At 34.0% G+C, this 16,115-nt stretch overlaps 2 protein-coding genes across 2 annotated transcripts in view; one reads left to right on the top strand and one right to left on the bottom strand.

Annotated features, from left to right (window-relative positions):
• Nucleotides 1-388: 388 nt before the first annotated feature.
• LOC106133889 (putative fatty acyl-CoA reductase CG5065) lies at nt 389-15,192 on the bottom strand. The gene is made up of 8 exons (XM_013333742.2): nt 15,064-15,192; nt 4,708-4,907; nt 4,028-4,336; nt 3,620-3,815; nt 3,088-3,286; nt 2,478-2,717; nt 1,841-2,098; nt 389-1,550 (listed from the first exon to the last, which is right to left on the bottom strand). Exons 2-8 carry the CDS (start codon nt 4,903-4,905, stop codon nt 1,385-1,387), a joined length of 1,566 nt encoding a protein of 521 aa, XP_013189196.2. The 5' UTR covers nt 4,906-4,907; nt 15,064-15,192; the 3' UTR covers nt 389-1,384.
• LOC106133780 (STE20/SPS1-related proline-alanine-rich protein kinase) overlaps nt 13,515-16,115 on the top strand; it is a 28,682-nt gene continuing 26,081 nt past the window's right edge. Inside the window, exon 1 of the mRNA XM_060953597.1 lies at nt 13,515-13,591. Within this exon, the coding sequence (XP_060809580.1) occupies nt 13,590-13,591 (2 nt within the window). The 5' untranslated portion in view covers nt 13,515-13,589. The remainder of the gene's footprint in view (nt 13,592-16,115) is intronic.

Here is a 16,115-nt window from a genome sequence, read left to right on the forward strand (position 1 = left end):
ACGTAGTATAAATTTATGTGTGACGTTAAAGTATTGCAAATACCGTTTTTATGCCCTCCGAGCTCAATTTGGGTTTCGCCACGCATAGCATTCTCATACTAAACTTGCCCTTGAAATTCACTAAGTTACGCCATCAGATTATGAAACTGAAAGCAAGACATTTCAACATTGTTAACTATCAATTAACTAGCATTACCTATTCAAAATATATATCTACTATTGAAGTAATTATTTTGTTTCAGAAGCGCCAACATATAATTAATATCAGTTTTAATTAAATTTTAAATGTATGATCATATAATATACGCTACCATCGGGAACTAGAAAAAGAACTAGAAATTTAAAGAATTTAATATTTGTATCAAAGAGGAAGTGAAAGTTGATGCTTTATATAAAAAAATATAAAGCATATAAATCTATTTGACCGATACAGAAACGTAGACAGGCGTTTGCTTAAAATATTACATGGTGTGACTAGTAACCGTTACTTTGCTATCACCTACGCATTTGGAGGTATTCAGTGTTATCATTAATGATTTGTAAATTTGTACTTCTTTATGCTTAAGTGTACATTTAATAAATTTGTAAGTTATAACAGATTTTTCGTCACAAATCTTAAATCTGATGTTATAGGAATAGTTATGATACGACCAATAAAATATTTAAATTCGTGTAGGTAAGTATGTAATAATTTTATGTAAATTCTTACTAAATTATAATAGCAGTTTTTCAGATATTTGAATTTAAATATAAAACCGAAACAAACGCCGATTTTTTACTGCATAAGGTTGCTTATAAATTCCTAAATTTAAAGCGGTATTATTGTATCTACTCGTATATTCGTATAATTTTTCAGGTAATTAAAGGTAGGTATAGTTTGGTTGACACTGATTCACTCATTCTTATTTTTTTATCTCATCTTATTTGTAGATACCATTAACTAAGATTGGTATTATTGTCAAATCAGTGTTGTTGAAACAGAAATCAATTATTTAGATCTCTGTGCGTTGAGATGTTTTCAAAGTTAAGGACAGTGTCAACAAACACCAACTCTACCTTTAGTGCCTAAAGGGGCAGACTGAAGAGTGTTATCATAAGATTATCGTGATTTTTTTGAAAATAATTACGGAAGATTCTAAAAACGGAAAACATTTTTGGCTATTATGAGAATTGAAACTGTCACGAATTATATCTACGCAAATTGACCTTGCGTATGAGCATTGACATATATATTACTGCGTACTTTATACACTTTTGAAATCATTGGTTGTAAAACAAAGTGGTGGGTAAAAATCGGAATTAAATGTTTGCCACTTCCGTGATTAATTTCATAAGTATGTGTCTGTTGTTGTTAGTCTTGTCTATGATTCTCTCCCTTTATTATTTAATTATCTTGGTTGGGAAACACGGTGGATCCCAGGAATGGCAAGTGCTTGACAATGGGTGCGCCATAAGAGAAAACGGTCTTGACGGGCTCAAACCAGGACGCCAGGAATGACAGCACAAGCAACCAAAAGAAGAATTTCACGATGCAGTCCAAGACGAACAGGCTGTGGAAGTAAATAATCAGTTCTTAGTTGAAATAAAAATAAAAAGTCGGATCATGATATAAAAAGAAATAATGTTGTTTAAAGAGAAGTCTCAATGAAAGAAAAACATAGCAGAAAGAGAAATAGAAGTCTTAACTCCGAATCAGAGGAAAAAATATGTGATCGTTAATAATTTTGTTCGACTGATAAATATGTAATCCATTGTAGAATCCATATCTGTGTACTGTGTATTAACCAAATTTCGAAAGTATAATCCCTAACTCATACGATCGGTCTATAAGGGTACATACATATTGTGGTGGGTCCTGTTCATTGGGATTTTGTTGGGATCCTCTTTCAAACAGTAAATACGGCCGCCTTCGACACATTTCTTCATGTAGTCGTCTCGGTCGCCATGCCTCAGGTCAGTGATGAATATTTCATTTTCTTCCTCATCGAGGTACGAAGGTATCTTGTCGAAGTTCTGACAGGGGAAGGTCCAGGGACGCATCGTGAAGTACTGCAAGACTTCAAGACCTTGGCTTATCCTGTCTTGGATTCTTACCATGCTGGAACAGAAAGTCGAATTTTACTACAAGTAAGACACTTGTAACTGTAACTTTTGTATGTTTATAGTTCGATTTGAGTACTTTCGAGCGAAAAAGAAAAAAAACACAATTTACTTTAGTCGGTGCTCGGTACCCAATAACTTAGATAACCATTATTTTTTATTATACAATAATTTTGCTTACAGGATTTTACGATTAATAGTAACGTTTTTGTACCTTCTGAAACATAGAAACTGAAATAATATATATATAAGAGTGTTTTACTCCGATTTCTATGATATTAACAGTACTTTTTGGAATTTAGTGAATACATTGACACGTATAAAGAATAGATTATATTAACTACCTATACAACTCGTATCAAAGATGTTATACTTACAATCGCTTTTGTCCCAGTAACAGAAGCAGCAGATCAATGAAGTATGCCGGCAGCAGGTGGAATAAGACACGTTTTATTTCATGGGCTACTTTGTTTGTGGTGATGTCCCCGTTAGGGTACCACAGGGGCCATTCAAGAGGGTATTGGCGTCCGTACACCTTGGCCACGTCCAGGACTTCGCCCCAGGTCGTGGGCTTCTGGTGGCCGGCGTTCAGGTTGTATATCGGGATAACTTCGCTCCTGAAATAAAAACGTTACATAAGATCGAGATATTGGTTTACTTCGTAAAAATTTGTCACCTGAAGTCTGAGGGCAGTTTTCAGGATTTTTGAAGCTTTCGTAGTCAATCAGAAAGAGCCTTTGTGAATTCCTACATAATGATATGTACTTATACTTAGTAACAATATGAAATAAAATTTCATATTGTTACTAAGTATATAAGTATTTATCAAGTACTTATTACAATGTTAAATTATTGAAATGTTAAAATATTTGGGTGTTTATTTTCACATGAGATCGTATATATAAGCATGTATCGCCTGCGTAATCACTCGTCACGTGATGTACCATATTTCTCTCAGAGCGTTTCTGTAATTGTATATTTACTCACTTTTCTGGCTTGGTGGCTTCAATCTTGGCCAGAGCGATGATCGCATTTATAGCCGTGTCCACGGGGATGACCTGTGCGGTAAGAGAGCCATCACACAGCATGGTACGAATCACTCCCTTGCCCGCACCCAACATAAGACCCACAGGGCCATTGAGGTTGTCCACCCAACCCGTTACAGGCTCCTTAAACGATGGACACACTGCAAAATAATTATTACAAGATATAATTTCTTTTTCTTCTTACAAATGTAAAATACCTGTTTAGTAAAAAAAATCTGTATCTTTTATCTATTTGTGATATCGTAGAAGCTACACAAACAGACATAATTTGCTGCGTGCATGCCTTACTTTGCCTGATTTTTAGCGGGAACAAATAGGTGTTCATGCTAAAAATCAGGCAAACGGGATAGCCCCGAGATCCCAACCACCGTTTAGACTGATATATTTATAACGAGTGCGTAACTTCCACATTCACAATTTTTTTAAAGTTACTACTTTGACATTTTTGTGACTAAGATATTCACACTCCTTACCGATACTAGGACGTGCAATCACCACGGGTAATTCCCCATATGCTTCCTCCACGATCCTCTCGGCCAAGCGTTTGGAGTAGGTGTAGCAGTTCGGATGAGCGCCCAGTAGAGACGGCGTGACCACCCGCAGTTGCTTGTCGTCCATCCATTCGATCAGTCTCATCACGTCTTCGGGCTTAGCGGGAGGAGCATGTATCTGGAAATATTAAACAAATAAATTGGTCTCTATCGGTACAAATTTTACGTGCAGCACTCTTGAATACCCAATAGAATCAGACAAGTAAGATTGTATATTTTCTATCGCCTGGGTGGATATGTATGAGAAAAAAGTAGCTGACCGAAAGTTGTCTTAAAATTCTTGTCAGTCTATAGTTACCATATCTTTAAAAAACACGTTATGTTTCTTACCCTTTCTCCTAACGATTGGTAGTCCGGATAGCAGAAAGCGGTAGAAAGGTGGACGAAAATGACTAGATTCTTCATTCGTTTGGCTACTTTCAATGTTCTGAGGGTGCCCGTGGTATTCATGTTAACGTTGTCCTTCAGGGGAGCCTCAAGCCTCAAGGTGGCAGCGAAATGGAAGATAATATGTACTTCGTTGGCAAGCTGCTCTATAACAGAGTCGGATAATCCGAAATCCTCGAATAACACGTCGCCTTGCAAAGCCTTCAGCTTCTTCATAACATTTGGACATTCGTTGCGAATACGGTCGAACATCTAAAAAAAGATAGTATTTGATTATAAAAGTATAAGAATTGCTCATTTGTCAAAAAATAATAAGTATTATGTAAAAAATAAAAACCAAAAATTATGAATTGAGATGAGTATAATGAGAGATAAGCTTTGTTTTATTATAATGGAAAATAATAGATGTGTGATAAGTAAAAATATCACACATCTAGTCTTTTTTCCCAAAGGACCTTAGAGTGGTCGCGTTATGTTTCTGTAATTTCAATAATTAAGAGTATTGACATTTCCAAGGAAAGGCAGTGCAGTTGTCCAAAAAATAATAACTCATTTCATGGTTATTGCTGTAGTTACATAACAAATTAAGTATTTCCTGCTTTTGACAGGCATTCAATACAAACCGGCAGTCGTTGCATATCCTCGAGTCTCTGGGCTACAGACTTGCCTCTCTTGGGCCTCATCAGCACGTAAATGTTGCCGATGTCAGGAATCGAATAGAGGAGCTTCTCAATGAGCACCTTGCCCATAAATCCTGTACCACCGGTGACCAGGACGTTCTTGCCCTTGTAGAATTCTCTTACAGACATGTTGCTTGACATTTCTGTGGGCAAAATAAATCTTAATTTATTTGTCAAGCTTAAATCTTTTATAAAAAAGATCACCAATCACATTTACAAGAATGATTTCTCTAAATAATTCTTGTAAATGTAAACAAAGATGTGTCTGATAAGTGTAATCTTCAACGTTTTGCCATTTGTCCCGCCCGATTGCCTCTTTGCATAGTTGAAATTCACCCCTAAACTACAACTACTTTTCCCATTCTGTCCAGTAATTAATTTGTCCGGTTAAGCCTGCTATAAGGACCTTTTGAATTTATTAACATTTATAAAGCCTAATATGAAAAGATGTATGAAGGGGTAACCCTCCGGGGAAAAGGCGTGATTCGTGTATGTATGTGTTATTTTTGTTATTTATACGTATAATTAGTTAAAGTTTTAAAAACAATGCATTCCGGTAGACTAAGAACCACTTCATATGTATAGTCCTATGGACGTCGTAGGCCTAACATTCATCATAAGTATAATCACATCTTTATCACTTACGGGGTAGACAGATCCAGCAGTCTTGAAAATATTGAAAGCCACTTTCAGCTGTATGCGTTAATGATAGAATTGAGATTGAGAACAGTATAAAAAAATGCCTAGGCAGTTTGATATCAGGCAGTCAAAAAATTATACGATGAATGTGCTGTCCATGGTAAAAGTGGATGAATCAAAACCTGGATACTCGTATATATAGTCTCTGCCTACTTCTATGAGTTATACGTTAGCTTTAGTGGACTTTTAGCCTGAAGGTCTGTGAGTAATGGGAATACGCTGTCGTAATAATATAGACAGCGCCTATCGAATAATTAAGTATAAGCAAATTTAATTCATATTTTTGTCGCTTTTCTCTTTAAATTAAAAAGGAATTAAATCTCTTAAATCAAACGAATGTCATAACCAATAAGCTCATTATGGCCGAAACTCAACGAAAAGGAAACGGCACCGTAATAATACAAAGATTTCATCGCACAGGCTTGCTATTCTTTTTTATTTTGACTAAATTAGAAAGAGCCGCATACAAGTTGACCTTGCATGCGTTGCTATTAGAAACAACCAGATTTTTAACTCTATCATCTAGTTTACGAAATATACGTTGCCCAACTAATGTTGCCATTGCTACCAACTCTTATGGTCTGTGTTGGGCTGTTTGTTTGTAAGCAGCATTTATAGAGCGTTGCTTTGTTACTATTTTTAGATTATTGCGATATGATGACATTTATCTTATAAAATTTCGTGTTTTAGCAACTTCCAAACGCAATAGTTTCAATTGATACTCCTTATGCTTTCCGTCAATTCTGTGCTTTTTTAAGTCTACACGCATATAGTGAGTACTAAGGTACTTCAGGATTTTTTGGTGTTCGATTAATTGTATGTTTATTACCTGTATAATTAAAATAAGTATAAAACTGAAATAGTAGATCTGTGGAAGGGTAAATTCTGTACATTAAAATAAATGGGGATATCTATTAAAATAATATATTTTTTTTTGTTTGCGAATATTTCATAAAGTAAAACATAATATATACAAGCTTTGCGCGGGGCTTTATGCTACTGCAGAATATTTTGTTTGGCTTGCTATATCACCAAAATCAGTCCAGTAGTTAGAACCGGTGAGAAAAAAGGAATGTTCCTGTTAGAATTTGCAATAAACAAGAAGCCGTGGGCAAAAGCTAGAATTAAATAAAAATATGTTACGTGGGTATAGGTATGAATGACAGAGTATTAGACTTATTTTTGGGTTACCAATTGTTTCTCAGTTATGATTTATTAGGGTAGATAAGTTTACGCAACGTTATGGTCCGCCGAATTGAAAGCTAACAGTGAAAGCGGATTTTTTGGCAGACAACTATTATTAGATGTGGTTATGAATATTTATCAATTGAATATTTTATTAAATAATTACGTATTAGGTATATTATTATTTTCCGTATCCTTAATATATTTAAATTTTAATATTTATCTATACATAGGTGCTAATAAATGCTTTTTCGAAGGCGTACAAGAAACTGCATTTTATTTACATACTTGCCACGATCCCTGCGTACATTCATCACTCCGTTCATGTGCACTCGTCGGTAAGGGTACATTACGTACTCCTAGAAATATTAACAAAACCCTAATATTGTATTTACTTTCATAAATAAATTCTCTAAATAAGTGAGAGGTAAAGCATCCTGGCTCTGTCGATCGCAACTGACCCACATAGGACAAATTTGTCACAGTTATGTGAATATAAACGCATTTGTCAACAATAACAGTTATATCATCTGCTTTGGGACATGCACACTGAGTAAACTCTTTGAAGTAACAACTGGTCAAGACTTAGGAGTTTTCCTGTGGTGATATTGATCTTGTTCAATTTACTACAGTTCTAGTTCTACTTATTTATATACTTACATATATAAGTAAAACTATAACTATTACCAAGTATAAGTATAGTATACTTATTCTTGGTACTCGTAGCGTCTGGTCTGTGTAATATCTGGTCTGGGTATTCTTAAATTAGACGTCTTATTCCATCTTCTCTCTTTCTCCCTTCATCTTAAATATTTTGATGAAGAGCTCTGATGAGACATATGTGTGCCTCATCAAAATTCGTAAAACCTTTTTGAATATTGTTTAGTCGTAAGGTCGCAATATCCCTACATTCAAGTCTCTTTGATGGACCGATATATTTACTTATACTATTTATGACTAGATACGGAGGTAGTAACAAACCTAGTTTCCTTTATAAATATTAACTTCCTTGCCACAGTGATAAAAACCTTAACTACCTTGAACTCACAACTTAGGTAGGTATTGTTTATATCTTCTTGCACTTATAACCGGTAGGCAGCGACTTCATCTTTCAACTTGTCACGTTCCCTTCATTTGTTTTGTTGTCTCCATTTTATCAAGAAGTATACAGCGCAATTAAAAAATTGGAAAAAATATGCTATCGAATAGAAAATAATTATTCGCTAATTTAACAAAATATTGTTCTTTTTAAAGGATTCACTCGAAACACAATAGCAAGATAGTTTGATTGGTTTTATAACTATCATGTTCGGCAGTAGATTCGTGGCTCGCCACAAAATTACTGTAATCATTAGAATGACCTCCACGAACCCTGGGGTCTCGACTACAAAACTTTGCGTTGAAAAAATATTCAATATTCATTGTTCTATTTTTACGGTTCTGGATATACTGTGTTTATTTCTATATTAACTAGTTCTTCATTAACAAAACTACCCGACCTAAATTACGCAACGTTTTTTATATGTTTTTGAGATTACATCCAAAAACACAAGACTTTCCTCTTCATATGTAATGTATGGAAGTATAAGGGTACTAAATAATGTGATGTTTGTACGCGCTCTTCTTATATTTTTTTTACCTTAAGTGTATAGGAAACAAAACGTACGCCTTTTATTAATACAAACTGACGAACTGCTGACCAATATACATATATAGAAAACTACCATAAAAAAAATTGTAGCTATGGAGATTAGTCACATTGTAAATAGGACTACTTACTGAAAGACATTGGACGAAAATAACTTGCTTTTTTAAATCACGGAAAAAAGGGGCTTAAGGTAGCTCACCTTCCGGTCATTGTCGTTTTTTATTTTATATATAATATTAAACGCACAAGTTAGCCCTGAATACAAAATTGCGCAAGTGTCCAGCTAAGTTTTTGGTTGTTATATGGTTACGAAATAATCACTTTTTCACCACCCGCAATTTATAAGGCTTTTGTCTTTGAGCTGTGTATACCTTATTTTACTATATAAATTGGAATAAAATAGTTTAATATTAATCCAAATCTAAAAAATAAAGAAATATGTTTACTTTAGGTTAGAGACTTGATGTCTACCTATTTATTGAAGGAATAGGCAGACATTACATCTTTCCTCTTCCCACAATCGCTACACACTTCTTAATATTTTTCAAAATATGTTTAGTGATATGTACCTATGTGTTATTTCATTGAAAAAAAATTGTATTACTAAAGTATTACATCATGAAGCCATGCAGCTGAACGTGGCCTTTTCGTCTTTTCAATAATGTTGGCTCTGTCTACCTCGCAAGGGATATGGATGTGACTGTGTATTGATGTGAATGTATGTAAAGTATTTATTTCTTTTCCTTTAGGTGAATTTTTCTTATAAATCGCTATTTAGTATTTAAATTTAGCGTAATATTAGGTTACAGTTAGACATAAAAATATTAGTTGCAAGTAAAACGAAGAATGTATGTTGTCGAATATAATGTTCAAATAATGCAAGAATATCTGTGGAGTGTCCATCGGAAGACTGGTTTTCTAGACTTTAAGCATACCATCTGATGAAGAAATAAATAACTACATACAAAAATTATTTTTAGGATGCTAATTTTATTTATATTTCGGCATGCGCTTACGTTAATAATCCTCATTTATATTATTCATATAGAAGCTTAAACACTTATCATTTTATGATTTGTTTGCTATTTGGTAATATCAGAGTAATAAGGCTGGGAGTTTTCAGTGGCAGGCAGCCCGGATAATTTTTTGCAATTCAACCATTCGATCAGGGAATATAATATTTTTCGGCACGTTGGCACAAATGCTCAAGCCGAACCCAATTTTAATAAATAACCCTAAAAAATAGTGTTATTACGACATTTTGCTTAAAATTTATTAAATTGTTATTAATATTTATGCACGCATTACGCAAAAAATCATGGGTCGATTTCTACCGCCTCAAACGACTCACGAATGGCACAATACATGGATGTATCTAAAAATAGTTTTGATTAATTCTTAGAGTTACACAATCTACGATGGTATTTTTTAGGAGTTATTAATGTGTTTATGAAAACTATTTTGCATGAAACATTGGCTTTAATAAATTCGGCCACTCCTAAGCTTGAATGAAGAAGTAAAAAGTGTTTATTTTGTTCTTAGAAATATTTCTATTTATAGGTATCCCCCATTTTTCACTTGTATTTGCAGGTATGTGAGCTGCATGCATATAATTTTTCTATATGTTATTAAATGCCTGAAGATCTGTTCGCGTTCATTAACATAATGATTTTCCGTTCCCGTAAAACTATTTCTCTTCCTAAAGCTCCCCTTTACTTTCCAACTTACATGGTAAATATCAGTTTCCCAGTGCCTGTTAGTTAGGGCTTTAAATCTAGGCAATCTTCCTTCATCTGAAATGGTACATTAGTCAATCACTCGGTAATGCGAGACATTATTATAATGGTTGATGAAGAATACAAAAAAATCTTCACTCCGTGGACATTTCAATGTGAATGAATTATTTTTAACGCGTTGATGTCTTTTTTACCAAAACAAATAATTTATTTCATTATTTTAATTTTTTGTACGTTTAAACCTTATAAATTAGGTTAGTTAATAAATAAGGTCTTCGCACAGGGTCGGGTCATGAGTACCCAAAACCGCCGAGCTTATGAATGTGGATGAAGCGAAGGAAGTATACCTACATACAGAGATCGTCGCAAGTGGAAAGGTGTAGTCTCTGCCTACCCCTCCGGGAAAATAATAAGAATAGGCGTGATTTTATGTATGTAGTTAGGTTGTTGATATAACAATGCAATTATGCAATGTTTTGTTTTAAAGATCGTCTTTAATCATGACGTCTAGTAAGTACTATTACATATTCTGTGTCATAACTTAGTATGAAAATATGAGTCCTTATATGAAAGAGATTGTTATAACTAGTGCAATTATAATATTTGGATAATATTTAGAATATTATGTCGACGAGGAAGGCATTAACACAGATTTTGCGTGCAATAACCAATCTACGTCGATGATTTTCTATGAGTAGATAAGTAATTTTTTGCCAATGTGGTTACGACATAGTATTTTTAATGTTTTTGGCCTAAATAAAACTTGTGTAGGTGGCTATGTCATAGAAATCGGAACATATAGAATAATTTATCTGCGTTGAAGTGCGACATTCCTGCAATATTTACATACAAACATACACTTCTTAATTCTGAAGACGTTGTAGACTGGACAATGTAGAAAGAAAGTACGGAACTAACTCAAACTATAGTGCCGGACACGCATTGATGAGGGAGAGTTATCTACCACGTATATACTTGCAGGATAGACAGAGATACTCACATTGAGATTGTAAAATTGAGCGGGTTGCTATAATAGCCTTAGGTGTAATATATGATAGTTACTTTTATGAATTCATTCGAAATTCGAAGTTATATACATTAGTTTGATAACTAACCGATGCTCTTACGGTGAGGTAAAATATCGTGAGGAAACTTGTATATTCAAGCAACTGGATGTGAACCATATGATCCAATTCGGATTAGGTTCCCCTACGGAGGTTACGGAGGTCAGATGGGAATCGCTTTGTGTAAAAACCTGATTTACCCAATCCAAGACTTATGGTCAAGAGTTTACCCCGGGCTCCTCTCCTGAGTGGTGAGGAGGACCGGAACTAGGTATAGTCAGAAAAAGAAGAAGGAGACTTTTATGAAAAGGGAAGGAGATGTGTAACTGGAAGTATCGGAAGTGCACGCAATTGTTCACATTGATAAATCTATCTAATTTCTGTCTGTCAGAATGCTTCGAAACCCGAATACAACTTTTTACGATTTCTCAGAATCTCAACTGATCTTCGACTTATTCAGTTTTTAGCCAGTTTGCTGGCTGTCTGATCTTCAGCCCTACAATAGATAGGTCAAATATTTGTTTAATCTTATAATGGTCGAGATGTCAAATGAGAAAGCCAACCCACCCACTTAACCTTCAAAACAGTCTAGGAAAGGTCAGACAACTTGCAATCTTAAAAACAAGTATGAAATTATAGGATAGGATAGACGATGAAACATAGTTCCAAGAAGTGGTTTGTCTTAGTGGTTAAGGGTGCATCTGGGACTACACAAAGGTCTTCTAAAAGTCGGACTACGAAAAGTCCGGTTTTTCATAATTTGATTGTTCTGTACACGATCATTTTTAAAAGTGAAATGTAAGTAAATTTTGCATTTAGACTTACAGTTAGACGAGTCGACAAGTGAAAAAAAGATTGGTTAGTTTTTCGAATAAAATAAATGCCTAACCAATATATGGCGCGACCGTGTGTGAGGTATTTGTTCTGCGCATGATACATTGCCGTACCTCCAAATATTCAAGTGCATTTTCTAACACTTCGTAAGGTACGGTCAAGGTAAGCAATAAAGTAAGTTTATACATCAATTTATTTGATGGTCACTGAGCTAATAAAATGTATAGATATTTCTCGATAGTTCAAATTATATACTACGCAGGTAACTGATTTATTGCGGTACATATCAAGTCACAAATTCCATACCCATTAAATATTATTACTAAGCAACAAATTAATATATTTGATCTATATATACAGTGCAATATTTATTTTTACAAATTGAAGTTAATAATTTGTTGTCTTGTTGTTTTGTTGTGTTATTTTTTTTTTTACACTGAATTGTATGTACAAATGCACGTACAATAGCAAAAATACCTAGGCAAACTAGGGCAATGACATATCTGGACCAAATGCTATTTATTATATTTAAAAAATGTAGATGAATTCTTTGACATCGAAGTAATTCTCATAAATTTATTTATCGATATACTAGCTACCATTTTTACATACAAGCGAAGGTTAGCGCTGCTCAAGAGCCATCGTGGTCGGCCACCGATGAGGTCAGTATCTTACGGTGTGCGTTTATTTGAACATGACATTAGTAAAACCACGGCCAGTAGTGTGTTGGTGCAAAAATTTGATGCAATACAAATTAACGCTGCCACCTTATCTTTTCAAGGGACTTGAAACATATTTGAGAGAGATTTGGAGATTCTCTATTCATTCGATTTTTAATTTCTGATTTGCCTTCAGGTAGGTAAATCAGTATTAGAATAGATTGATTTTCAAAATTGGATACAAGTAATCACTTATTGACCTCACATCACTTAAATCTAATTACAACTAGGTACTACCGCTTCCAAAGCGCATGTGTAGAAGAAGCAAACAAACTACAGTGCAGCGTTTTCACCGGACGTTAATTTACAAATATGTATACATCTCTTAAATCTAAATGGTAGACGAATGCACATTGTCCACATTAAAAAACATGAATGTAAAACTAATGGTTTCAATACGAATAGGTATTTCGTGAAATTATTATTTCCTATCTCTAACACAAGTCAAGAGATTACTTTGGGGCTAGCTTATCTCATTCTGTAATATTTATTTCGATGCGGTTGAACGTGCTTTTAATTTTTCAAAACTTAGGGATAAAGGCGTGATTATATGTATGCGTATATGTATGATTATATGTATTTATTTTAATTTATCTCACTTCCGTCTAAAGTAATCGAACTATACCTACTCTTGGCTCTTTCTTCAAAATAAGGAGATATAGGTGTCTTATGTGTATGTCGGTATGTATTATTGAAATACTTACATTATTTATCTAAAAATATTTATTCATCGCAGCATAAGAATATTGTAAAAAAAACGTGTCTGATTATCAATCATCTTGTGTAGGTCTCCAGTTATTTGATAATCGTCAGGGAAGTCGTTCCCATGTTGTTCCAAGTTGCAATCTACCTTTCTGCCAAATTTCATCAATATTGGTTTTATAGTTTTTGAGATTTTGTGATCAGTGAGTGAGTGAATCAGAGATTGTTTTTAACTTTTATGTAAGTATATAGTAAGACATTAATATACTTTATATTACAGTTCTGTCAGAATGTATAAGTATCATTGATATAGGTAGTCTGAATATCGTGAATTTGTTTAAATTACATAAATTCGATATCAATTTTTGTTAATTTGTACGAGACCTTAGCCCCTGTGAATCTATAGTTTTTTTTTTATTAAAATTCGCTCAAGCAGAACATATATAAGTAACATAAATTTCTATATATAAATGATGTTACCAAATTACGCCGAAATATTTATTTCGGTAACAATATGACACAATAAACAATTAATTTTACCACATATCATAATAAAATACATATTCGCTTAGCAGAAAACTCGGTTTCAAAGTTTTATAAAAGTGTTAATTGTTGTATATGTAATGTTTCTATTGTAATTAAACATTGATATTTTAATAATCAGGTAATTATTGAATTACATTTTATTGTAAAACGTAAGCGATTACATTTGGAGATAAGCTTTGTATTGTAATTACAGTCTGGTGACTTTAAACATTTTGTTAGACTAATTTTAGTTTACATGCGGTCTTTAGGTTCATGGTTCCTGGCTGAGAAGAAAAATCGGGAAAGCAAGCAGAAAAGGAACAACGACCAGCTTAAATGAGATAGACTGAGATTTTTTGAACTGCAGGTACGTATTTTAATTACTACTTTAGATTCCAGGTATGTTTATAATCGAAGAGGACAGCCGACCATAAGAGCCCTTTCCAAGGTAAAAGGTATACGCAGAAGTCTATGTGAGAACAAATTTCTCTCAAATCGCTGTATGTGTTCATAATGTTTTAATGATTGCACTGTCGCAATTAAATTCACACGCAAATCTCCGCAATTCCTGTTTGCGAGATGAATACAATGAAAATTAATGTTTACTCAACTCAATGCTGTCATTAACCAGATTATTTTCATATGAGGTCTTAGTTCGTATCGATTACAATCTAATTATGTAGCCATTATCTTTCTGCGCTTTTACTTGAAATTATAACATACTGGGAAATCTTTCCTCAACAGAGGTATAATTAATTAATTGTTTAAATTGGTATCTATTATTTAAAATATTAGAATTTTTTTTTAGATTATAACATGCTATCTTTATAATTGTGTGTGTGACAACAAGTAATATAATATTACATGGATTTACTTTTCATTACTTTAGTGTAATTTTATAATGGAGTATATTTTATGTAGTGGGACTCGAAAATGGAAATATTCGTTGGTATAATAATAAATTTAGAAAAAAACTTAGATCTTTCTGGATTCGTTTCCCAGCGCGGTTCCCAAACATTTGTTTTCGTAAACATCTTTTGGTTGTTCTGGATTTATCCTATTCGTTAATTTACATATGTTCATCGGATCCACAACATGAACTTAGAGCTAAATTAAAGTCAAAAAATAAATACATAGAGTTAAATCTTTTAAACATAGAAAGGACGTTATATAAAAGTTCGACTTACTGATTTGTTTTTATTTTTCAAACACGTAACAATTACCGTCGACGAAGTGACTGCAAGGTGTCACAGCCTCTCTCGGGCGCCTCCGATGGCGGACTGGCCAGTAAACGCAGCCTTACGGCTAGATAACGTAGCTTCTCGTCGACGTCAAAAGTTCGGCGGAACAAAGTCCGTTACTATTTCATTGATCTCCAACAGGCTTTTCGCTCGTGGGAGCCGAAAAGTGACCTAGTGGTCATTTACCTTTGCTCAATTTTTATTCGGCGTCTGGTGTTGATTGTTTTGGTTTTTAACTATATGCAAACACATATCGAGTTGTCGCTGCATGTTTTCCGGTTTAAAAACGTGTACACATGTTACCAAGTGCTGACTGATTGACAGACATACAAACTCACATGCTAAACTACTGGGTTTAGAGACTTGAAATTAGGCATGTAAATAGGTTCCAAGTGATCTAGAGGTGAAATAATGGAGGTACGAGTATTCCCAAAATTAATAGTATTTACTTTTTACGCTGACGTAGCTGCGGGCTTACATACTCTACATATAATCACGCCTCAATCTCGGAGGGGAAGGCAGAAACTACTTTTATCAATCTTTTACAATCCAGGCGAGTACCAACATTCAACAACAATCTTTGGAAGATGTTATAAGTATGTTTAAAACAGTATCAATCTGTAAATATTGCTGGTACGAACTATGATACTTTTTCAATTTGATTGTGTGCGTACTAAATTCCTCCAATATCCATCAGAATAATTGGTAATCTTCAAAAACTGCAAAACAACCTTGAATCATTGAGGGCATATTTTAATTCTTTTTGTTTCGAAATTTCGGTTTAAAATATAATAGACCTTAGTTCCCCCAAAAATCATGAACATGCGAATCATGAACAAGATGACGCCATCGTCTCAGAGGCGGCTTCTAGCGGCATTCCTCTGCAAAGTGACAGGTGTGTAGATCCTGTAGATGCGAGCCTGGTGTTATCCTGGAGATACTGAATGGATGTCTTACGGAGGAAGTTACTTGGTCTTTTCGAAGAACATCTTAAGAGT

Source organism: Amyelois transitella, chromosome Z (genome assembly GCF_032362555.1).
Source record: "Amyelois transitella isolate CPQ chromosome Z, ilAmyTran1.1, whole genome shotgun sequence".
NCBI lineage: Eukaryota > Metazoa > Arthropoda > Insecta > Lepidoptera > Pyralidae > Amyelois > Amyelois transitella.

Coding starts and splice junctions, on each gene's coding strand:
- LOC106133889 (XM_013333742.2), bottom strand. CDS start 4,905: ATGTCAAGCAACATGTCTGTAAGAGAATTCTACAAGGGCAAGAACGTC. Junction 3,816..4,027: donor ACCAATCGTTAGGAGAAAGG/GTAAGAAACATA, acceptor TAATATTTCCAG/ATACATGCTCCTCCCGCTAA. Junction 2,099..2,477: donor TTACTGGGACAAAAGCGATT/GTAAGTATAACA, acceptor TTTCTGTTCCAG/CATGGTAAGAATCCAAGACA.